The following is a 26,398-nucleotide window of genomic DNA, read 5'->3' as shown; positions in this document are numbered from 1 at the left end:
ATTTTATTTTATTTTTTTAAAGATTTTATTTATTTATTTGACAGAGAGAAACAGCCAGCGAGAGAGGGAACACAAGCAGGGGGAGTGGGAGAGGAAGAAGCAGGCTCCCAGCAGAGGAGCCTGATATGGGGCTTGATCCCAGAACGCCAGGATCACGCCCTGAGCCGAAGGCAGACACTTAACGACTGAGCCACCCAAGCGCCGCTAAAAAACTGATTTTTTGTAACTCATGATATAGATGGATAAATCATTAAGCAACTAAAGAAAGGGCAAAAGTATGTATGTACAAAATAAATTGTAATTTCCATAATTAATATACAAATTGAGAAAATTAAAAGAATTTTACATGATAATTTTGCCCAGTTTTCCTAGACATTGATAAGACAACCTAGTAGAAAAAGAGAAAAAGGGTATGAATGAATGGTCAGCTCATAGAGGAGAATATGCACGGCACAGAAACATTTGAAAAGAAGGGAGTCTACTTGTAATAAGGGAAATATAAGGATGCTGGGTGACTCAGTTGGTTAAGCACCTGCCTTTGGCTCAGGTCATGATCCCAGGGTCCTGGATCCAGTCCCTGATCAGGCTCCTTGCTCAGGGGGAGCTTGTTTCTCCCTCTGCCTGCTGCTCCCCCTGCTTGGGCTCTCTCTCTCGGTCTCTCTCTCTCTCTGACAAATAAATAAATAAAATCTTCTTTAAAAAAAGGGAAATATAAACTGAAACTAAGACATCAATATATTAGATTGGTTGTGGGGGAGCAAACATTCTCACACACTGCTAACTGGAGCATGGATTAGTATAGTCCCATTTGGAATACAGTGTTAATTTTGATCAGTGTCTGTCAAAATAACAAATACATATACTTTTTAACCCGGAGATTTATTGCTTATACACATATGAAAACATGGCTCTTCAGAGTTATTGATTGTTCTGTTGTTTATAATCATAAAGGTTAGGAGAAATCTTAAATTTCTCTTAATAGGGGATTTGTTAAATAATGTATGGTTCATTCATTAAATAGAATGCCATGCAGTCGTAAAACAAAACTAACGAGATAAGTCAGTATATTGATACCACGGTTACATTGTCGCATGATTGAAAACAAATAGTATAGATGAATATGTACTGGGTGTGGTTTTGTAAAAATAAGAGGATATAAGAATATAGTACTTCCTGTATTACACTGAGAAAATCTAGAAGGATATGTAAGAAACAAACTATGAACAGTAGTAGTTTCTAGGGGTGCCTAGGTGGCTCAGTCGGTTAAGTGTTTGCCTTCAGCTCAGGTCATGATCCCAGGGTCCTGAGATCGACCCCCACATTGGGCTCCTCCTTCTCCCTCTATTGCTCCCCTGCTTGTGCTCTCTTGCTCTTTTTGTCAAATAAATAAAATCTTAAAAAAAAAAAAAAAAAAAAAAGAACAGTGGCTCCTAATGGGGAGTTGGTGGAAATGAAGGTGGATGTGGATCAATCAATTTTTTAACAATGTGAATTTTAACCTATTGATATAATTTTTTAATAATAACATTGTTTAGAAAAAAATTACAAATATTTAAAAATAACAGCAACTTAAAATCTTGGAAGTATTTTCATTCACTATTTTATTGATGGATTTGTATTGAATAAAATCAGTGATTGATTAGTTAAAATGAGGAGTTCTTGATTGGTACAATCATGTAGTAAAAGGACTGGGGTAACACTGAAATTAAGTGTTTTCTTAACTACTTAGCTACACAGGGAATTAAGTCCAAATGATTTCTATCAGTATGATTATAAAATTAAATCTAAATGTAAAATAAAACATTTAAAACAAAGCATGTATTCACTTGATGTTGAATAGAGATAATTGTTAGTAAAATACATGTAATTCATTGCTTTTCAAGTTGGACTGCATAGGTTTGGATCCTGGCTTAACCACAAATTTTCTAAATGGTTTTGGAAACATTCTTGAGCCTCAGTTTTTAACCTATAAATGAGTAAAATCATACGGCTTCTCTCACTGAGTTTTAAGGATAAATGATAAAGTAGATTTAAAATGGTTAATCACAGCATATTGCAATGTGATAATTTAAATTGTTAGCAAAAAAGTAATAAGTACAATTTTTTTTAAAGATTTTATTTATTTATTTGACAGAAAGAGACAGCCAGCGAGAGAGGGAACACAAGCAGGGGGAGTGGGAGAGGGAGAAGCAGGCTCCCAGCGGAGGAGCCTGATGTGGGGCTCGATCCCAGAACACCGGGATCACGCCCTGAGCCAAAGGCAGATGCTTAACGACTGCGCCACCCAGGCGCCCCAATAAGTACAATTTAACATGTAATTCTGATAAAAGCAGAATATATCTTCAATATATTTATCTTAAATATAAAATTTAAATATGAAATACTAGCAGCATTTAGATCAGTGAGATAAGTGTTTCTACTATAATAATTACTATTAATTATTGTTCAAGATTTGAGGCAAATAAAACAATTATTAGGGAAGAAGAAATAGGTTAGTATTTATAGAGGGTTTGAGTATATACCTAAAAACTTAAGAAAATCTTCTCTAAAACTATTAAGAAATGAAATATAACCCAAACTCAGTGTCTCATTTGTGTATAGAGCAGTTGTCTGGCAGGAAATCTGAGATGGCTCCATAGATGAAGCTAAACTGAAGTCTGTTGGGTTGGTCCCTTGTCACACCTAGTTTATAATTTCCATCAAGTGCTTGGAATACATGTTGTTAGATCCATACACATTGTCAGCTGAACTAGAGATGGGTTTGAAATATATCATTAAAATGGAGAAGTCTGTTCCAAATAGTATATACAGCTACTCTTCCCTCCTGAGGATAGAACTTAAATCTTCTCTCCTTGAGTGTGAGATGGACTTACTGACTTGCTTCCAAAGGATAGTGAAACCTGGCAGTGATTTTCACTATTGATTAAGGCTAACATCAACAATCATACATCATCTTGATACCGTGTATTTCCTGATATGATGTGATGAGAAAGGCACTTCATCTCTGCGGTATTATTCTAAAAATTAACCCAAGTCTAGTCTAGAGAAAGCATCATACATTCCCAAATTGAGGGATATTCTGTAAAACACTTGACCAATACTTTTCAAAACTGTTAAAGGGCATGAAAAGGAATGGGAAACTGCTACAGATCAGAGGAGTTTAAGGAGATATGATGACTAAATTCGAGGTAGTATTCTGGATTGGATCCTGAGCAGAAAAAGGACATTAGGGAAAACTGGTAAAATATGAATAAAAAGTCTATAATATAGTTAATAATATTGTACCTGTGTTGATTTCTTAATTTTGATATATATATCATGATGAAATAAGATATTAACATATGGGGAAGCTGGGTGAATAATATATGAGAACTCTGTGTACTATCTTTTTAACTTTTCTGTAAATCTTAAAAATTTCCAAAATAAAAAGCTACATAAAAGTGAGAAACTTGGGGTGCCTGGGTGGCTCAGTTGGTTAAGCATCCCAACTCTTTATTTCTGCTCAGGTCATGATATCAGGGTCATGAAATCGAGCCCCACACCAGGCTCTGTGCTCAGTGGGGAGTCTGCTTAAGATTCTCTCTCTCCCTCTAGCCCCCTTCCTAAAAAAATTTGAAAAACCTAACTTGGATGTATGCTTGCGGAGAAAGCCAAACTGTTCTTTCATGGAAATGGTCTGATTACGATTATCTTCAGAACAGAATCTAACAAATGATTCAGATAGATGATCAAAATGCCTAAATGGCTGTACTGTAATATGGTTATGATAATTTTAGGTTGTACAAAATTTAAAACACATATTATTGAATGTTCACTGTGGAAATAAAAATTCTCAACCAAATGTATTTGTCTGATGTCTTAACTTCAAGCCCTGTAACTTCTGGGTGAATTCTCCATTTATTCGCACTGTAAATAGATCACCTTGCTGTCTATAGTGTTGGCCTGTTATATATTGGCAGTTGTTTAATCTAATGGTTTATTTCTTTTTGGACTAGTTAAATTAGTCCAGTTTTTCTTGCAGAATCTGTTGTCTGTTAACAAAAAGTAGTGATGTAGGTTCTGGGAGTATGAGAATTGGAAAGAAGTTTCCTTCCCATCTCTTCTGAACTCTAAGCTATTTGGCTTTTTTCAAGCAAATGTTGGTTCCTGTGTACCTGGGGTAGGAACAGAGAAAAATAAGGTAACTGGTGCTGGGTTTTTTCTCTCATGGGAATCACAAGCAGCTGAAGAACTATGTTAAAAGCCTAAGGAAATGACTAAAAAGCAGCAAATCTTGAGGGATCGCTTTGCTCTGAAAGATCTCTGCCTCTTATTCTCTCTCCTCTGCACCCACCTCCCTCCTGAGAAATGTTAACATTGACTTCTATGTAAGTGACCACCAGAAGGCTAAGAGGTGCCTGAACTGATGGAATGAATCTTCCCTGTCCTTGAACTTGTGGGAGTATGGGAATATTGGAGTGCCACCATGCTGGCTCAGGACTTACAGCAAGCTAAGCTTTGTACTACAGATCAGTATACTTAGAAGCTCTTCTGCCTTACAACACCTGCAGGGATTCCATCGCGTAAAAATCACTGCAGTGAGATCTGACTTTAACTGTGTAAAAATGAAAAATAACAACTCGTTAAAGCTAGTAGTTAGAGATAGAAGATAAGAGAGAATCATCAAACTATGTACTCACTGAAAGGGAATAGTGGTGGAGGCTGTGATGAAACCTTTGAATTTTATTTTTAGAAAGAGCAATTGAGTTTCATGTAGAGCACCAAAAATGATAATCTGCCTTGTTAGCTCATGATTTGTTTTCCAGTTTATCCAAATTAGTGGACTGGAAGTTCCCAAAGCATGGACCAAAAACATAAAGTGAAAGAGAAGACAAAGATATACATAATAGGAGACTAAATATGAATAATAAGAATTCTTGGAGGAGAAAAATAATGGGTATAACAGGATATCCTGAAACACTTTATACTACTAAATATAAGTTTTGGATAAATACAACAAAAATTCTTTCAGACGTATAGCTGAGCACACAAAAGTAGGTAAATTCTCATATGCCAAAAATAAAAATTAAGCATAATAGAAGAAATAATTCTTTAAAAACAAGATAATATTAAACCATGCAGCTTTAAAAAGTAATCAAAAGTAACTTTTGGAAATGAAGAGGCAGTAATTAAATTTAACAACTCTATGGCCATGTTAAACAGGTTAGATAAAAGTTAAGAATTGGTGGGGTGCCTGGGTAACTCAGTCAGTTGGGTGTCTGACTCTTGATCTCAGGGTCACGAGTTCAGGCCCCATGTTGGGCTCCACACCAAGTGTGGAGCCTACTTAAAAAAACGAACTAAAACTTAAGAATTGGTGAGCTGGAAGATAGAATTTAAGAAATTATGCAGAATGTAGCATCAAGAGACAACGATGACAAATAAGATAGGAGGTTAAGAGATGAAAAAAGAAAGTTTTCATAGAATAAAATATCCAGGAATAAATTTAACCAGGGAGATAAAAGATCTGTAAACTGAAAGCTGTAAAACATTGATGAAAAAATTGATTAGGAAATAGGAAGGTATTCTGTGAAAACAAATTGGAAGAATTGATATTGTTAAGATGTCCATACTACCCAAAGCTACCTACAGATTCAGTGCAATCCTTATCAAAATTCCAATGGCATCTTTCACAGAAATACAACAAATAATCCTAAAATTTATGCAACCACAAAGGACCTCAAGTTACCCAAAGCATACCCTCTTATGAAGAAGGGGTCATATAGTGCCCAGGTCCTGATGCTTCAGGGGATGTCTTTGGTGTGTGCTACTTGCTCTCTGTTGTTGTGTCTTGACTGCTCTATCCTTCAGGCTAGTAATCTGCAGAGGCTCCCCTTGCCTGCTGTGGGCGGTGTTTGGTCTCTGGCCAGAATGTGGTGAATTTTAACTAGCTGTGCTCTGGTTTGATTGTAAAATGAGACCTGACACAAACTCCACCAGAACTGAGGCTCTGCAGAACTCACTGATTGGGAGATGTGATGTGGACAGCCGTTTGTGCTGGTCCTCTGAGGGATAGGCCTGCCTCACTGGGACTGAAGTAAGCTTGAGGGAAGAGCCCAAGTGTCCATCAACAGATGAATGGCACACACGCACACACACACACACACACACATATGTCCAATGGAATATTATTCAACCATAAAAAAGAATAAAATCTTGTCATTTGCAATGACATGAATGGAGCTAGACAGTGTTATGCTAAGTGAAATAAGTCAGTTGGAGAAAGACAAATGTATGATTTCACTCATGTGGAATTTAAGCGACAAAACAAATGAACAAAGGGGAAGAAGAGAGTCAAACTGTGTTACAAAGCTATAGTAATCAAACAGTATGGCTCTGGCTTAAAAACAGATGTGGATTTAAGGAACAGAGTAGAGAATCCAGAAATAAACCCACATATATATGGTCAATTAATTTATGACAGAGAAGCGGAGAATCTACAATGGGGAAAGGACGGTCTCTTCAATAAATGGTATTGGCAGAATTGGACAGCCAAAAGCAAAAGAACGAAATTGGACTCCTATTTTACATTATATGCAAAATCATTTCAAAAGGGATTAAAGACTTGAATGTAAGACTTGAAACCACAACAGTCCTAGAAGAAAACACAGCAGTAAGCTCTGAGACATTGGTCTTAGCAGTGAGTTTTTGGATTTGACATCCAAAGCAAAAGCAACAAAAGCAAAAATAAATAACCAAGACTATATCAAACTAAAAAGTTCCTATACAGCAAAGAAAATCATCAATAAATGAAAAGGCAGCCTACAGAATGGAAGGAAATATTTTCAAGTTACATATCTGATGAAAGGTTAATACACAAAAGATTTTAAAAATTCATGAAACTCAGATGAAAATAAATAATCTGATTTAAAAATCTTGGGGAGAAGATCTGAATTTCCAAAAAAGACATACAAATGGCCAATAGGTGAATGAAAAGGTGCTTAGCATCACTAATCATCAGGAATGTGCAAATCAAAACCACAGTAGATAGATATCATCTCACACCTTTCAGGTGGCTGTCATTAAAAATACAAGAGATAACAAATGTTGGTAAGGATATGGAGAGAAAGGGAATTTTGTGCGCTGTTGGTATGAATATAAAGTAGTTGCAGCCACTATGGAAAACAGAATGGAGTGTCCTCACAAAATAAAAATAGAACTACTGTATGATCCAGCCATTATTCTTCTGGGTAGATATCCAAAGGAAGCAAAAGCATTATCTCAAAGAGATATGCACTCCTGTGTTCATTTCAACATTATTTACAAATAGCCAAGACATGGAAACAACCTACATGGGTGGATCCTGAGGACATTACGTTGAGCAAAATAAGTCAGAGAAAAAATACTGTATGATCTCATTTGTAGAAACTAGAGAAATCAAACTCATAAAACAGAACATAGAGGTGGCAAGTAGGGAACATGGGGAATGGGTGAATGTGGTCAAAAGGTACAGTTATAAGACAGATAAGTTCTGGGGATATAATGTACAGCATGGGGACTATAGTTAATAATATTGTATATTTGGAAGTTTCTGAGAGAGTAGATCTTCAAGTTCTCATCACAGGAAAAACATCACCTGTATGGTTGATAGATGTTAACTCACCTTATAGTGGTAATCATTTTGCAGTTTATACCTATATCAAATCATTATGTTGTACACCTTAAACTACTGCAATATTATATGTTAATCATATCTCAATAAAACTGGGAGTTGAAGCAAGTTGACAGGCAGTTATAACAAATGTATCACTCTGTGGGTGAATGTTGGTAGTTAGAGGAAGCTACGAGTACATGGCTTATAAGGGGCTAGGGGATACATGGGAGCTCCCTGTACTTTATGCTCAATTTTGCCGTACACCTAAAACTACCCTTAAAATATCTATTTAAAAGAGTGTTTGTGGTGGATAAACTGACAGGGAAATAAGAAACAAGGAAAAATGTTTACCTGTATGTTGGGGGTGGGAAATGTGAATGATGGTATAAGTTAAATGTGAAACTTTTCTGTATCTTGTTTTGTTATTTTTTAAGAAGGTAAAAGTATTATTTTTAAAGCTAAATGATAAAAATTGGTAGATCGGTATTTAAATAAACCAACATAAGCTTTAACACAAAAAAGTTAACAAAGCTAGAGAGAGGTACCATGTGAGGGAAAAAGTACAGTTCACCAGGTAAATAAAACAATTTCAAATGCATTTATACATAACAGCATAGGGGAGGTATAGAAAGCAAAACTGACTAAATTTGAAATAGAAATCAAAGTGGCTTAGAGATTTTAACATATTCTTTTTAAAAGAGCAATCACAAAACAACTCTACAGTATAAATTTGAACAGAAAATCCAGTGGCTTGGTTCATATATGCATTCTTCTCAAACACACACAAAATTGTAAAAATTGTCAATCGAATCCTTAAAATTGTCCAAAAATTTAAATAAATTATTGTCATAAAGATGATTTCTCACCCATAGTGCAATTATGCAAGAAATCAATGATAAAAATCAAACTAAGGCAATAGAAATGCACATATTTTAAATAACTCATAACAAGAAATTATACACATCACAAAATGCTTAGAATAAAAAATATTGAAAATTTTGTACATTTAACAATTCAGAGAGTTGGCCTAAGTGGTAGTGGAGACAACTTACAGCCATAAATATTTTTTAATTTAATTTAATTTAATTTTTTATTGTTTTTAAAAAAAGAAAGCACATGCACAAGCGAGGGGAGGAGCAGGGGGAGAAGGAGAGAATTTCAGGCAGACTCCCCGCTGAGCCTGGAGCCCAATGCAGGGCTCCATCTCAAAACCCTGAGATCATGCTCTGAGCCAAAATCAAGAACTGGACGCTTAACTGACTGGACCACTGTGCCACCCCTAGCCATAAATATTAATATTAAAAAAAGAAAAAGTTTTTCCCCTACGTTTAATTTTTTGCTGAATGTAAGGATAGTTTAACATCAGAATATCCTTTAATATGATCTCTTTATTAATGCATTAAAGAATAGCTATGTAATTACACTCATGGATATAAAAAATTTGGGTAAAATTCAGTACCCATTCATCATAAGAATTCTCAGGAAAGCAGGAACAGATTTCTTTAACCTGATAAGGTAATCTACTGGAAATTTACTGTAGTTCTATTTAGTAGTAAAATATTAGAAGCATTCCCTTTAAATAACTAGTAATTAATGAAAGCCTGTTTTTACCCTTCCTGTTCAAGATCATAATTGAACAATTTATTGACATTCATAGAACAGTCCACCTAAAGTTGGCAAATTGTTTTCAAGTATAGAATATATTATGGTCTAGACTATAAAACATAAGACAAGTTTCAATAAATTTAAAAGAATTGAGATCAAACAAAATATTTTCTTTGACCACAACAAAATTTAATTAGAAATCAACAGCAGAAAGAGATTTGATAAATTGCTCGATATTTGGAAAGTAAACAACACATTTCTAAACACCCGTAGGTCAAAAAAGAATCACAAAGAAAAATAGAAAATAGTTTGATTTGAATAAGACCATAACATATAACATATAACCAGAACATATAACAACTTCCTGAATTCTCATGCATTGGTGAGAGGAATGTAAAATACTCCAGCCATGTTCCAGAAGAGTTTTCTAATTTCTTAAAAAATGTAACACTTATCTCAAACCCTGGCATTTCCATGCCTGGGTATCTACTCAAGAGAAATGACGCCATATGTTCCCACCTGTACATGTGCATGGACATTCTTAATACCATTATCCATGATAGTTCAGAACTGGAAATAATCCAAAATTACCTCAAATGGTGAATGGATAAAGTATATGTTCATACAATGAAATACTAGTGCACAATTAAAAGGAAACAAACTACTGATGCATACTGTGACATTAACAAGTCCTAAAAATCATTGTGGTAAATGAAAGAGGCGTGATGCAGAAGACCACATATTAAATGATTACATTTATATGATATATCCAGAATGCAGATTAGTGATTACATTGGGGCAGAGATAGGAGTGGGGATTGACTACGATTGGGCACAAGGGAACTTTTTAGGGTAATGAAAATAATCAAAACAGGAAATTGATGATTATATCACTATAAAGTTTTTAAGAAATTACTAAATTATATACTTATAAAATGAATTTTATGTTTACATTGGTGAGTGAAGCTGATGGTAGAATGTGTTTACGTTTTGGTGGTGGAAGTATGAATGTACATATTTTTGACATAAATTGCAAAGTCTCATAAAATTAAATGTAAGTTTTTAACCCCTATCATTTCAGTTACAAGAATTTATTCTAAGCAGATAGTCATGGATATACTCAAAGATTTACCTACAAGGGCAAAATTTTGTTGATGGTAGAAAAAAAAATTGGGAATAGCATACATGTCAACAATAGTGAGTGGATATATTATGCTGCATACTTATTATATTTAATGACTGGATATTCAATATAGAATATATTATTGATTTACAGGAAAAAAGCTATAAATTACCTTATGTAGAATTATTTTCATTGCATTGATACCATCTATATTTGTCATCTATATTTATATGCATAGTAATTCATCTAGAAGAACATAAACTGATACTTTATAATGATTTTCTGTGGGTTATGGGATTATGGGTCTCTTTTACCTTTTTCTTCTTCCACCATATGGTCTGAGTTTGTTACAAGAAATATTTTTTGACCATCCAGAAGAAAAGCTGGTTTGTTTTGTGAAGAACAAAATTGGAGTCTGTTTTCATTGGAATGTCTAATAAGCTAATAAATGTGTAATTTGTATGAGATTACAAGGTTACCTTTTTTTAAAAGATTACATTCTTAATCCAAGTGGACAGAAATCTATAAAATTCAAAGGTGTGTAAACAGGCACTAAAAGCCTAAATTCTGTTTAGGTCTTAAAGTTAAGTAGGGTCAAGATATTAGTTTCTCTCATATATGCCCTATGGAGGCCTTTCAGAGCTGAATGCATGGAGTTGGGTCTTTCATTAGGGATTCTGTGGGAAACAATCATTAGATTCATAGCACACCCACGCTGTGCCTGAGATAATGGATGGCATTTTTGGCTATGTCTTGACTGCTGTGTAGCAAAATTTATTGGTAAACGTTGTTTTAAAGCAAACTGAAGGAGGAAGCTGACCCATCTTCTCTCTGGTATATGCAGGGGATACTTTTACCAGTTTCATGTACCAGAGAGATATATTAAGGGATACACTTTGGCTTTTTTTTTTTTTTCTTTCTTTCTTGATTAGGAGCAAATGAAAATTTCAGTCCTGCTTGCCTTGGGTGTAGCTTGAATTGGAAGAGACTTAAGGCGTTCCGCTCTATAATCCCGTAGTATCCATTAGTCCTGGTTTATTTTTTAATGACCAGTTGACTTTTTAAGTCTTATTTGTTAAGTGGTTTGCAAACACAGCCACAAGACAAATGCCTCAGCTTTGGGTTTAGGTTATTTTGCTGTTTCCCTCCCTGGACTGAGGAGGATTAGGTGTGGGAGACACCTGCCCTGTGTCTTTTGTTGTGCAGTGTGGAGCCTGGAGGATTTCCAGGTGAGTGGTATCCAGATAAATGGTTCATTATGTGATTTCTGTATTAAGAAAACAATGGCTGCTGTAACAGACAAACAGTGACATTTTAGTTACTTATCAAACTAGTAGCTTCTTTCATGTTCACTGAAAATCTAAATGGGTGTTCCTCAGCAGGCAATTTTCTTGCAAGCTGTGATTTAGAGACCCAGGCTACTGCTTCCTTCTTGTGCCTCCCTGTCTTCATCATGTGGCTCCTGTGTTTCTGCCTTGGGGAAAGAGCATGGAAGACATGCATGAGTGCTCTTCTATTGACCAGGCCTGAAAATGGCCCATGACTTTCCTGCTCACATTTCACTGGCAAAAACTCCGTTAAATGGTCACACCTGGCTGTAAGAGAGGCTAGAATTAATAGTATAGCTGTGGACTCAGGAAGAAAGGAATAAGGATTGGTGAATACTAGTCAGTTTATATCATAGTTGCGAGAGCTCAACAGGGAACCATAGAAAATCAAGATAATAAATGAAATATCTTGGGTTGAGAACCAAGAAGATCAGATCTTGAATTCTAAGAGTGACACAAATGAGAGGCATATAGCAATTCCCTGAGCTAGAGCGAAGTGTTGCAGAAAGCCTTGAGTAGAGCCTTCTCTCCTGTTTATGGATTTGGGGGGGGGTTGGAACTGGGGGGACACAGTTAAATGAGCCAATAATAAGTAACTAAGAAAGTTTTTTGGTGTTTTTTCTCTTTGTTTGGTTTTAAATCCAATGGCAGACCACAAATACAAGCAATAATGAGTACCCTTTACTTCTGTTGAATTATTTTGCTGTGTAATCCCAACATCAAACTGGAGTACTCACTTTTAGCCATAATTTTAAATTCTTGATATTATATCATAGATTATTTTATAGACTTTAAATTTAGACAGAAAGGATTTAAAAATTCTGTGTTCTCTGTTAGGGGAAACCAGTAGTTTTAACCTAATAAAAATAACTCCTAAATAGTTAATAAGAAATTTGAAAATAATAGCTGTCAACATTCATATAATTTATAATTTGTATATTTAACATTTTATTTAAAAATGTTTAAATAGTATTTTTGTAACTTTAGAAGATAGCTGTGGTATAAACTGTTATTTTTTTTTGTAGATGGAAGTTAGTAAAAATAATTACCTGTATGATTCCGTATCTGCCTGATAGATTGTACTTTCTTATCCCAAAGTTATGTGATTAGAAAATCCAATGTATTTCATAGTATTTTGTTTTTCCCCCCTTCTTCTCCAGGAGAAAAGTGGAAATTATGCATACTCATAGTCTTTTCACTCTTCTTGGAGAAAGGCTGATGTTGCATACAAACACTGTGACTGTCACCACATACAACACACTTTATGAGGTAAAAATTTAAAAAATGTGTGACGACATTTTAAAATGCATTTAGTGGAAACCTTCTGTGTAATTGGGATCGTAGTTGGTCAATTAGTCAAAAAGCCAGTAATCATTTTTTTTAAATGAACACCTACTTACATTTTAAAATTTTATTTTAAAACATATCCATGTACCTTTATTTGCCAGTCTTTTTGTGTTGGTCCAAGGACTTTTCTTTGAGTATGGGTTGGCTGATTGACTTTGTGCAGAGTTTTTCTCACATGAATCACACCCATTATGTATTATATATTGTCTCTCTCACCCTTCACTGATTCTTTCTATCTCTGTCTCCTTTGCTATTACCAACATTAACCTAGAGTTGATAGTGGGGTAAATTGTAGGTAAAAATTATTTGTAAAAGCACTATCTGGAAGAAGCTTTAGATCTCATCATTTCAATTCAGAAATCTTTTTCTCACCATTTCTAAAAGATGGCCATATAGCTTGGGCTCAGTATTTTCTTTGAAATGAGGTAAGGCAAATGTTCATCATAGCTGGGGAGGGCAAACTTTTCTGGTAAAAGTCCAGATAATAGCTATTTTAGGCTTTGGGGTAGTCTTATTTTGTCTGGGCTGTAACAATACTATACACTGGGTGGCTTATAAACAACAAAAATTTATAACCGTTCTAGAGACTAGCAAGTCCAGTATCAAGGCAGTGGCAGATTTGGTGTCTGGTGAGGACTTACTTCATGGTTCATAAACCATCTTTTCACTATGTCCTCACATGACAGAAGTGTCAAGGGAGTTCTTAGGTTTCTTTCATGAGGGCCCTGTGGCCCTACACACCTCCTGAAAGGCCCCACATCTCTTAATGCCATCACAGTGGAGATTAGATTTCAACATAGGAATTTGTGGGGCCATGAACATTCAGTTTATAGCAGCAGGCTGTGTGGTGTCTGTGGAACTAACTCAACTCTGAAGTTGTGGTTCAGAGGCAGCCATAGACAATATGAACCAAATGGGTGTGCTATCCAATAAAACTGTATTTTATCTGTTTACAAAAACAGATGGTATCCTGAATAATATTTTGACCCCAGATCTGTAACATTACTTCACTAGCTGTTTTATTTCATCTTTTTTCTGTTTTAAATTATCATCAGTAAATTTAAGAGTGGCTGCCTTTTAGATAAATTAAAAAAACTCTTGGCTACTCTCATTTCTAAGCTTAATATTGCAACTTTATGTCTGTCATTCCTCTAATTACATGATTTATAATCTCTTATCCTCCAGAACACAGCTTTTGTAAGTAATGGTAGTTTTTTAGTATTGTCCAATATTTGTCCTATACAACTGAATAAGCGGAACCAAATAGAAAGGCCTGCCATATGCAAAGCACCTTGATTAGTGATATTATATTTCCCTAATAATAGTAACTATTTTGGGGGGCATATTTCCTGTGACAGTCACTTTGGTGTAAATACTTTATATATACATTATCTCAGATCCTTACAACAACCCTCTGAAACTGGGTTTGTTGCCTTTTTAAATAGACAAAATGAGAATCACAGATTAAACAATTGCTCTATATCTCACCACTAATAAATGATCATAAAATAGGCAGATTTCATAGTATATGTGCATAAGGCAAACAAAATCAGTATCTGCCTGCAGTGGATAACATTAGAGTCCTCTGAATCAAAACCTTGCTGCAGTATCAGATTAGAGCTCTTGTCCGTGTTTCTATCTTGGTTTTCTTAGACTGATCCCTCTGGTTAATGATTCCTGTACATGTTTTTTTAATCATTTTTTGCCTACATTTTTGACCTTCTGCTTGTTTTGACCAATTAGTGTCAATAGAGCAGAAAGTCTTTTGTAGTCAGTGATACCTTTTATTAAAATAAGAATGTAGCATAACAATACAATATGTTGAATTTGAAAACATTATGTACTCTTAACCTTAAAGAAAATGTCCTATGTGTACACACACATACACACATATATATTTCTATTAGTCTCCCTGAAAAGTTGCTCAAGAGCAAGTGCAGCAGCATTTTTACTTACTATCTATACTTAGATGCTCTCTCTTAGTATCCAGATTTTAGTCTAATGATATTCTGCAAAGGCAAGCTATTGCTGATTCCGTGTCTTAGCTGGAGAAAGTCTGGATAAGTTTGGATCTCCTGATGCTGGATGTTGGATGTTGCAGGTGAAGGAACTAGCTTACAAGGTCTCTGACCAATTGGGCAATAATACATACTTTTAAAGTACAATAATAATCATGGTTAAATAGTAAAGATGGACTGAATTATGATACTCTAAAAAGAAAAATTAACGTAAGTATACAAAAAGCGAAAAAAGAAAGATGGTTATAAGATTGGGTAGCACTGTTGATCCCATAAAAAAGTAGAAAGGGTCTTCAACATAAGCTTTAATACTACTAGCAAACCAAATTATGTTATCAGACAGGATGGTGGATGACTAATTCTAGATCACCAAAGTTAAAAATTGCACCGTTTTGGATGGTGGCATCTGGTTGCAGAAAATTAACACTCATGTGATAGGTTTGAACTTAATTCTCATTAACATAGTAAGTGGAATTTAACTATAAAAAGAAAACAGCCTCAAAACCTGCAGTGTGAGTTTGATTCCCCTGTGAGCATCAACTGGGGCCTGCACCCCTGGCAAGAAGCATTTGGTTGATAATCTTCAGTTTGAAAGCTCTTTTTACCTTCCTTTTCTGTTTTGGTTTGGGGAAATTACCTTAACCCCAAACAATGTGTCAAAATAAGTATCACTACAACTGTAGAAAAATATAAAATCAAATACAGAAATAATAAAGAACTATGTCAAATCTATGGTTTTGGTAATGCTATTTTAGAATATGAGGTTTTTGCAATGTTTTTAGAAGGCCAATTAAGTTCTGTGCCACTGTGAATCTTTAAAATTCTGAATCTGATAATGCCTATAATGAAATAAGCAACAATATTAAAGGACAAAGTGAGTTAGACCTTTGGCAGTATATATCAGACAACATTGTATAACATGTAAAGATGGCTGTGGAACACTTAAAATGTGGCTAGTGTGAATTGAGATGTGCTCTGAGGGTTAAGTACATTTTCGATTTCATGTCCATATGTGGTTCTGTCCCTTTGGTACTATTTTGTTTTCGTAGGGGGTGGGGTTACTTCTGATGCATATCTCTAATCAATACCAGTCAAACCTCCATGGCCCATCTTGAATCGTATCCTTTCATTAAAATGTTTACATCTATATTCATCTTTCCTTATTTATATCTCATTATTTCCCTCTCCCTTTAAAAATTCACATAGGTTCTTAATGACAGTCTACCATGTTTTATTATTTAAGAGGAGCGTGTATTTATGCCTGTCTCTGGAGTATTAATTAAGTAATTGATTCTTGAAATACAGTTCCACCTAGCAACTATGTTTCTCATTCCAAACATGTAGCAGAGTGTGGACACATAAATGGCTCTTAGTAAATACATGCTGGGTTGAGTTTCTAAATATGTTTTGGTAATTAAAAAAAAGCTCATATTTGAATATGTGATAGTATTCAAAACACTTTTCACATATAGAGCCTTATTTATTTGATCTTCCTAGTAGTTTTATTAGATAGGCAAAGCAATTATTACCCCCATCTTTATTTGATCTTCAAATAGAGACTGAAAAAGTACAATATAAAATTGTAGATTCTTTGAGATATGTTTTGTTTTCTTTATAAGAAGGTTTCTTCTTTTGGGGGTGAGGAAGTTTTGACTGTTCTCTATCACGGAAGAATATGGCCTAGTCTTTTCCAAGCTTGTCTGTAGTTATTTTGCATCTATTTGTAAACAGAATTTTAGGGATTTTGTCCACTCAGCTGCAGGTCCAAACCAGTGCTTTTTTGGGCATATCAGTGGGAAAACTTCTTGTAAGCATATATCAACCACTGAATGTTCTTTGGCATTTTCCGATTCTTTGAGTTTTCAAAGAAATTTCTGTCCCATGTGTCAGCGCAAACTGATTAGTAGTGCATGTCTGTAGTGCTTTGTTCAGAAAATTCTGAGGCACTGTTTAGTATTAACAACAAAGTGTTTAGTGAGAGTGAAGGAGAGAGGTTCTTATGCCTCATATTTATCATTTTAGTAATAGGTTAGTTTTTATTTCAAGTCAATATCTTTTTGATAAACATTCCTAATATACAATAAGTCAGTTTCCTATCTTCTTCTTTTTCTTCCTTTCTCTCAAGTCTGAGCAGAAAGGTCAGAAAAATGCCACTGCTGGATGTCATGGTCTTTTTCTAATCGATGGGGTCATCTCTGGCTCATGATTAATTTATTTTCTCCATCCCCAACTTTTACAAAATAGCTGTGTACAACTAGGCTCCCAACTAACTTTTATGGTTTATCCATAGATTTTGTATCTTACCTTAGGTTAAACTAAAAGTTTCATTCAGAACTTAGTATATTAAGTTAAACAGGAAATTAAATCACCAATATAAAATTACATCTTTATTAAATAAAGTCTCATTGGATTTTTTATATACGCAAGAATAGAGGTATCCACAGTGAACCAGTCACATATCGAATATTTATATATAATTCAGTTATCCATCCTTAAATTTCACAAATGTTTGAGTACTGGCACTGTGTCAGTCACTGTGTTGATTGCTAGGAATATAACAGTAAAAAAGATGTATAAGGATCCAGCACTCATAGAGCTGGCATTTTAGTGGAAAAAGTAGAAAATGTTTTAGAATTCTGTTTTCACTTGGTCAACTTTTTGTCATTTTTGTTACTGGAAGAAATTTAAAGAAAAATTCACAGGTAAATGACAATGAGCCACAATTTTAATAAAGATTTTTCCCTTATCACACTTTATTTTGAAGTTAGGATCCAGGCTCAGGCATTATTTTTTTTTTTATTTACTTATTTTCTAAGTTTTTTTTTTTATTAATGATGACATAAAGAGTCAAATGTTTACAATTCATAATGTAAGTATATTAAGGATGTACACTGTGAAGGTATTTCAAACAGAATAAATTTTTGGATTTCCTAATTCTTCCTATTATAGATAATGGTTCTTTTTTGTCTTTATCCATAATAAACAACATTTGGAAACTAAAGAGGTAAAGAGTTTAGAAGTATATAGAATGACTGGAAGATCCTTTAGAATAGTATTTCATTTGATTTTGACAGAATTTACGTTTTTTGCAGATTCTTTGTATATTTTGAAATTATGATTTAAATTATTTTCTGAATGAAATTCAAATTCTTCATCTTTCAGATCTTGACAGAGCAAGTGTGTACTCAAGTTGTACACAAACCACATCCAGAGCCAGATTCTACAGTGAAAATTCAGAATCCAAGTGAGCAAACAGCAATTTTTTTTATATTCCCTATGATGTACTTTTTATCCCTGTGACTTATTTATTTTGTAACTGGAAGTATGCAGCTCTTAATTCCCTTCACCTGTCTTATTTGCCCATCTCCCTACTCCCCTCTCATCTGACAACCACCAGTTTGTTCTCTGTATTTATGAGTCCATTTCTGTTTGGTTTTTTTGTTTTTTAGATTCCACATATAAGTGCAATCATATGCTATTTGACTTTTTTCACTTAGCATAGTACCCTCTAGGTCCATCTATGTTGTTGCAAAAGGCAAGATCTTATTCATTTTATGACTGAGTAATATTCTATTGTATATATACACCACATCTTCTTTATCTGCCGATGGACACTTGGGTTGGTTCCATATCCTGGCTATTATAAATAATGTTGCAGTGAACATAGAGGTGCATATATCTTTTAGAATTAGTGTTTTCATTTTCTTTGGGTCAGTACCCGGTAGTGGAATTATTGGATCATGATGATAATTCTATTTTTAATTTTTTGAGGACCCTTCATACTGTTTTCCACAGTGGCTACACCAAGTTACATTCTCACCAACAGTGCATGAGAGTTCCCTTTTCTCCACATCCTCACCAACACGTGTTATTTCTTATTTTTTGATACTAGCTGAACAGCAGTTTTTTATTGTAATGTAGTAGTAACATGGTAACATGGAAAACTAAATCAAAACTTTTCATAACCGCCTTAATCATTATGGTGATTACCATTGTTCATGATACTTATAACTCACCTACCATAAGGCAGGGTTGAAAATGAGTAAAACTTTCTGAGTGGAAGATATGATGCAGTTATAAATCTTGACCTCTTTTTTTTTGTTCGTTTACAGTGATTCTTAAGGTGGTGGCAACTCTGTTAAAAAATTCTACACCAAGTGGAGAACTGATGGAAGTTCGTCGTTTATTTTTATCTGACATGATAAAACTTTTCAGTAACAGCCGTGAAAATAGAAGGTAAGCAGTTTCAGTACCAAAACAAAACTTTATTCCATAATTATTTTCTCTCCTTTATCTTCAGTCTCTTTCAAAACATTTTTCCAGATCTTTCCCATATTGCTAAATATTTGTAATTATCAGAAAAGGCATTTTATGTTTCTTTCATATAATCTATATTTGTTATATTTGTATTTATTTTTATGTTTTAATTTGATTATGTGGGTATTATATTTTAATTGTATCTGTGAATATACATATTCACAAACCCTTATTTAAAATTCACCATTCCTTTTGGTGATGCCCATCTATTGTAATCATGTTGGATTTGCTCATGTCCGTCTATGCTTCTCTCAGTTTTTGTCAATCAGTTTTAACTGATTGTTGTCATGCATTTTTAAGCTGGTTACCTAAGACATGGGGTACAATCTAAGGCTATGGTTGCTTCCTGAGTCTTTAATTTCACAAGTATTTATTGAGTTTCTGGTATATAAAGCACTGTGCTGCACAGGTCGTCTTAGTATATAGTCTTGGTACAGTTTAGTGGGGAAGAGAACAATAAAACAGTGATTAATATGCAAAGAATTAAGTGCTTTGAGTGGTACATGTGATGAAGGAGTAAAGAAACAGTAGTTAAATCTGACTGGGAGAGTTAGGAAAAAAATTTGAAATGATAATTTGGATTTTTCCAGGTAGAAAAATGGGAGGAAATCATTCCAGGTATGGAATATAGAATGTGCAGAATGAGTGTGCACCTTGCTTTATCTAGGTCAGATCATATTTTCACTCATTATCTAAATTTCAAAGTAGTAAATTCTAACATAAACTAGGTATTTTTAATGAGTTTTTTTCCCACTAGATGCTTATTGCAGTGTTCAGTGTGGCAGGATTGGATGTTTTCTCTTGGCTATATCAATCCTAAAAATTCTGAGGAACAGAAGATTACTGAGATGGTCTACAATATCTTCCGGATTCTGTTGTATCATGCAATAAAATATGAATGGGGAGGATGGAGAGTCTGGGTGGATACGCTCTCAATAGCCCATTCCAAGGTAACGAGATTTAGGATTTTGTCATCTGTGTTTCACCTGGATTGAATGGCTGTAAACACTCATCTGCTGCCACCTTGTGGGCATTTTGCATTATGGCCCATTCCTTTATCTCACCTTTCTCTTTCTTGTTTTTGGTTTTATTTTCTCTCTGTTCATAAACTGTTAGAGCATGAAATCTTTTATAGATCATTTAATTGAAACCCCAGGTTTATGATTTTAGGAATTTTAGATCCCACATATTTTTTATAGCTTGAGTCTGTGTCACTAGCTCTTTTACCTAAAACATACCTACTGGTTTTTAAAAGAGTATTTCATGAAATACACTCTAAAATATACGTTTTAAGAGTTTTAAAAAGTAGTCAGAAATTGTCTTTATTCCAAGTGAATCATAATTAAATGTTTAAGTTTAATGGCATTTTTAGTTGCATTTTCTTTTTAATTCTAAGAATCTGTATATCTAAATTTTAAGTGTTATCTGATCTTGGTAAGAGAGAGTAGTAGGTTAAAATTAACAGCTATATGCACATTAGATTCTGTAAGATTTCTAATTATGTGGTGTCATAGAAAAAGCACGGGGGCTCAGGAGTTTGGCTTTTACTCCAGTCGATGCCACAATTCAGTTTTGTGACTTCAGGAAATTCATTTAGTCCTTTTGTATAGGGATTAGAAAAAATGTTTTTTTTTAATGTACAGAGAGTAAATATCTTAGTTTTAGGGAGCTGTACAGCCTCTGAAACAACTATTTAACTGTGCCATATAGTGTGAAAATAGCCATAGGCAGTATGTAAAAAAGTGAATATGGCTGTGTTCTCATAAAACTTTACTTACTGAAACAGGTGATAAGCATATTTGGTTCATGGGCCATAGTTTGTCAGCCCCCACTTCTGGGACTTGATTTCCTCTTCTGTAAAGTAAAGGGGTTTTTGTATCAAGATAATCTCCAAAGGAAGATCCCTCTCAATCTAAAGTCCTGTTATCATTTAAGTCAATGTAATATGTGCCTATAAGGAAAGATTTTGAACTTTATTATTTTCAATTTTATTATTTTATTTTTTAAAATTTATTTGAGAGAGAGTGAGGGAGAGAGAGAGCATGAGCAGGCGGGGGGCAGAGGGAGAGGGAAAAGCAGACTCCCTTCTGAGCAGGGAGCCTGTCTAGGAGCTAGATCCTTCATTCCAAGATATTATTAGCCAATTTTCTGTTTTAGCTGAACTCAAATATGTAGGAGTTCAACTGGCGTATTAGTTTAGAGTAACAATGAAATACTTAATCTAAAAGAAAAGATCACTATACTTAAAACTTTATTATTGCTAGTTTACAAGTCATATAATAAATCATGTCTATTTTTGATGATTATTTCCAATTACTTAATGGAACTTAGATTAATATGTTCTACATTTGAAATCTTAAAATATTTGACACCATTTTTGCTATTACCATAACTTTATTTGTATTTTTTTTTCCTTTTCGGTGTGTGTATAAAATGCCATAATGTTTTCTTTACTTACTCCTAAGGTCACTTATGAAGCACATAAGGAATACCTAGCCAAAATGTATGAAGAATATCAGAGACAAGAGGAGGAAAACATTAAAAAGGGAAAAAAAGGGAATGTGAGCACCATCTCTGGTCTTTCATCACAGACTACAGGAGCAAAAGGTGGAATGGAAATTCGAGAGATAGAAGATCTTTCACAAAGCCAGAGTCCAGAAAGTGAGACAGATTACCCCGTCAGCACAGATACTAGAGACTTGCTCATGTCAACAAAAGTGTCAGATGATATTCTTGGAAATTCAGATAGACCGGGAAGCGGTGTACATGTGGAAGTGCATGATCTTTTAGTTGACATAAAAGCAGAGAAAGTAGAAGCAACAGAAGTGAAGCTTGATGATATGGATTTATCACCGGAAACTTTAGTAGGTGGAGAGAACGGTGCCCTTGTGGAGGTGGAATCTTTGTTGGATAATGTATATAGTGCTGCTGTTGAGAAACTCCAGAACAATGTACATGGAAGTGTTGGTATCATTAAAAAAAATGAAGAAAAGGATAATGGTCCATTGATAACATTAGCGGATGAGAAAGATGAACTTCCTAATAGTAGTACGTCATTTCTCTTTGATAAAATACCCAAACAGGAGGAGAAACTTCTTCCTGAACTTTCTAGCAATCACATTATTCCAAATATCCAGGACACACAAGTACATCTTGGTGTTAGTGATGATCTTGGATTGCTTGCTCACATGACTGGTAGTGTAGACTTGAGTTGTACATCAAGTATAATAGAAGAAAAAGAGTTCAAAATCCATACAACTGCAGATGGAATGAGCAGTATTTCTGAAAGAGACTTAGCGTCATCCTCTAAAGGGTTAGAGTATGCTGAAATGACGGCTACAACTCTGGAAACTGAGTCATCTGGTAGCAAAATTGTACCAAATATTGATGCAGGAAGTATAATTTCAGACACTGAGAGATCTGACGATGGCAAAGAATCAGGAAAGGAAATTCGAAAAATCCAGACCACTGCTACAACTCAAGTGAGTTATCCTACATGAGTTCTAAAAATGCATCAAACAGATAACGAGTTGTTAGCACTACAGCAATGAGTCATTTCTTACCAGCTGCACCATGTTTATACTTAATTGTGGTATTATAGTAATTTATGGAATCAAATAGTGTGGTGGTATATACATAAGAGACTTTTAAGATACCTGAATTGTATTTCCAGCTCTGCCACGTTTTGTCTGTGTAACTTTGTTGAACCTCTCTGGGCCTGAATTTCCTTATACAGTACAGGAGGTTGTACTTGATTAAAATATGACTTTTAAGGGCTCTACCCATTCTAATAGCTTGTGACTCTGTGACTAAATTTACACATTTTGTACGCACGATCTTCATTCTGAATACTTGATTAATTTTAACCTTTTAAGCTTCAGGCCCAACCTTGTTCTGTGGATTATAGAAAAGAGGACTTGGAGCCCAGATTGAACTGATAAATGAAGGGGAAGGGAAAAGGGAACTGTTTTTTATCAAGTGCCTACTATGTTCCAGGCACTGTGCTATATGTTTTCAGATTTAATCCTCACAACCACCCCGTGAGGTAGGTAATATGGCTGAGAAAATTTGCAATTGTTAGCAGTGAGCATTTTTTTTACAACCACATGGATAGGAATCTGTTATGAGAAAATTAAAGACCCTTAGGCCTGGCAGTGAGGACACGTTAGTGCTGCAGTTCTGGGCTCACCAGAATAAAGCTAAAAATAGATGATGTTTTCTGATAGGAATTTTAACTGTGGACCTTTGAGTTTTAAGACTACTTCCTTATTTTCTAGGCTAAATTACCTTATGGTTAAGAGTTAAAAAATACTTTTGCCCTTAATGATTTGTTTTTCGTTTTTTTTCTGGGTTTTCCACTCACCTTTTAATGTCCTCAAAGATAAAATTAGCATGTTTCCGTTAGAATAATAAAGAGTAAACCATACCTTCCTGGTGTCTTTGTACTCTAATAACAATACTAATAATATATTCTGTGTTTGGAAAATAAAGACACAAACAAAAAATATCTTCTGTGCGTGGGAAAGGTATGTTTATTTTTTCTCTATTAATTGCCAGTTTCTATTTTTTGTGGCAGTTGTACCACAGTGATTACTGGAAGGGAGTGGAGATACTGAATTAGGTAAAGACTTAAAAGAAAGGAAAGCATGGTGCATTGTTTATTGAACATTGATAATCACTGGGTTTGCCTGGTTTTCACTTCGAGTTTGTAGGCATGTTCTCATTTTCGAACTTATCAAATAAATGTACTGTTTTTCTAAATTGAAGTATTGTGAGTGAATTAGACTTCTGAGTTAACTTGAATCTGTTCAAGTAATATTTTTTGATCTTGTGTTTCCAGTTATAGTTAGTTGATGACGTATATCCAGGATTTGAATTTAATGCTCACTCTCCTAAGGAAGACATGTGGTCTAATGAAGACTCCATAAACAGGAGTCAAGAGGACTTGGTTTTCAATGTGAAGTTTGGTGTTAGACCTGAGGTATTTGATTACCTTGCCTAGTTTTTGAACCAGCAAAATAAAGGTAATAACAGTAGCCTCTTCAGCTCAAAAAGGTTTCTGTCCAGGGAATCGCCAGGTGGAGAGTACATGTAAAATATATTAACCTACCAAAGTCACGTGCAGAAGCCCTAGTCACTCACTCACTTGACTCTACTTGCTGTTTTCTTGTTGAAATGAGCTATTTCTTTTGCAGTCTATAAAAGTTCACCTTTTCTTTCTCTAGGCTGTTCAGGGTCGGTCTGTTGCACAGCAAGACAGAGATCTCCGCGTTGACTTAGGATTTCGGGGAATGCCGATGACTGAGGAACAGCGGCGCCAGTTCAGCCCCGGCCCACGCACAACAATGTTCCGTATTCCTGAATTTAAATGGTCTCCAATGCACCAGCGACTTCTCACCGATTTACTGTTTGCATTAGAAACAGATGTACATGTTTGGAGGAGGTACAAATATTTCTTTTCTTAAATAAGGCAACTTTCACTTAAGAAAACGAATATTTTAAACTAGTGACATCAGTTGATCCATAAGGGGATTATATTATTGTATAATCTCACAAATTGAATTTATTAAAAATAATCCAACATTGAAATTTTATATAGAAACATGAATATTTTCACAAAGGTTATAAGGCCTAGGGCTTAATTTAAAAGGTACCCAATAATTTATAAGCAAAATTTTGAAATCTATATTAAAGAGATTAAACAACAACAATAAAAAGGTTCAGTTTTGGTTCAAAGCTGTTCCCACCTTTTTATTCTTTTTCTGTTAAAATTAATACCATATACTAAATATATTCTTGGTAATAAAATTGTAACATATAGTGTTAAAATAAAATTTAAAATCACCTTATGGCATCTATTTTTAGAGCCTTTACCCTTAAAGTAGTTAGTATCAGTTCACATATAATCACTTAAAGAAAACAGTCTACATAAATTAATCACTTAAGGAAAACAAAGTCTGCATAAATTAACTCATTACCTTGCCTCACTTTCAGTTAATTTTCTAATAGCAAATATGCAACAAATTAAGCAGTTAAGAGAGTACGTCATTTATATGTACACGCACCTAAATTAGGAAGTCGATGGCTGTAACGGAGTTCCCCACGGTCATTGACTGAAACGGTCAGTGGCATGGTCTTCTCTGGACTGAAGGAGGCTTCTTTGCTTCTCTTAATTTTCCTCCTGAGATTCAAGGTGGCTGATTCAGCTCCCAGCACCAGTTCCACATAGGAAACTTGCCCAAAGTAGAAGGCAAGGGCTCTTCTTCCTCCTTCATCCCTTTCTTCATTCCTTCTCTTCCTTTTTTCCCTCTCCCTCCTCCTCTCTTTCCTCTTTTTTCTTCTCCTTCTCCTCTGTTTCTACTCCTCATCCTCTATTTTTTCCCCTTTCCCACTGCTTACTCTCCTCCCCCTTTCTTCTTTTCTAAAAGAACCCCCTCAAAAAATCTCCCCCTTACCTCTCATGTGCCAGCAGTCAATCACCAGCAAAGGGGAATAGGATTATAATGACTGACCTATATGTAACAATACTGGTTAATAACCTAATAGCCGGAATAAAGCCAACCTTTCCTATGCCTGATCTGGCTCAACAGCAGAAAAAAAATCTAGATTGTGTTCGCAGGGAAGAAGGAATAACTTATGGAAAGCCGTCAATGTCTGCCATAGGAAGTTTTTACTTCTAATTTTATTTGATCAGTTTGTCCTTAGTCTATTACATGTGATAGAAACAATGGTCTTTCCATTACTAGTATTGTTATACACTAAATTACCTGGGGATACTAAATAAGGAAACTGGAATACAATGAAATACATTACTGTTAACATGGCTATCAATGCAGATATATAGTGTAACTTATCAATTACAATATTAGTAGTCCCCAAATGAGAGATACTCAACTTTCCTTCCTTTAACTTAGGATGGAAACATAACATATACACAGATACCATGTGTCTCTGTTCTCTCTCTTTCATGAGCTCTCATAAAATTCCCCAAACAGAATTTTACTTAATTTAATTTTTTTAAAGATTTT

General features: G+C 34.7%; 1 protein-coding gene across 6 annotated transcripts in view; it reads left to right on the top strand.

Annotated features, from left to right (window-relative positions):
* NBEA (neurobeachin) overlaps positions 1-26,398 on the top strand; it is a 662,109-nt gene that overhangs the window by 167,151 nt on the left and 468,560 nt on the right. For all 6 annotated transcript variants that reach the window (XM_048215508.2, XM_048215507.2, XM_048215504.2 and 3 more), the window contains exons 18-23: positions 12,849-12,957; positions 18,216-18,297; positions 19,166-19,289; positions 20,128-20,320; positions 21,836-22,852; positions 24,596-24,813. In XM_048215508.2, coding sequence (XP_048071465.2) covers positions 12,849-12,957; positions 18,216-18,297; positions 19,166-19,289; positions 20,128-20,320; positions 21,836-22,852; positions 24,596-24,813 — 1,743 coding nt within the window. The remainder of the gene's footprint in view (positions 1-12,848; positions 12,958-18,215; positions 18,298-19,165; positions 19,290-20,127; positions 20,321-21,835; positions 22,853-24,595; positions 24,814-26,398) is intronic.

Source organism: Ursus arctos, unplaced genomic scaffold (genome assembly GCF_023065955.2).
Source record: "Ursus arctos isolate Adak ecotype North America unplaced genomic scaffold, UrsArc2.0 scaffold_10, whole genome shotgun sequence".
Lineage (NCBI taxonomy): Eukaryota > Metazoa > Chordata > Mammalia > Carnivora > Ursidae > Ursus > Ursus arctos.
This window is presented reverse-complemented; position numbering and strand designations above follow the sequence as displayed.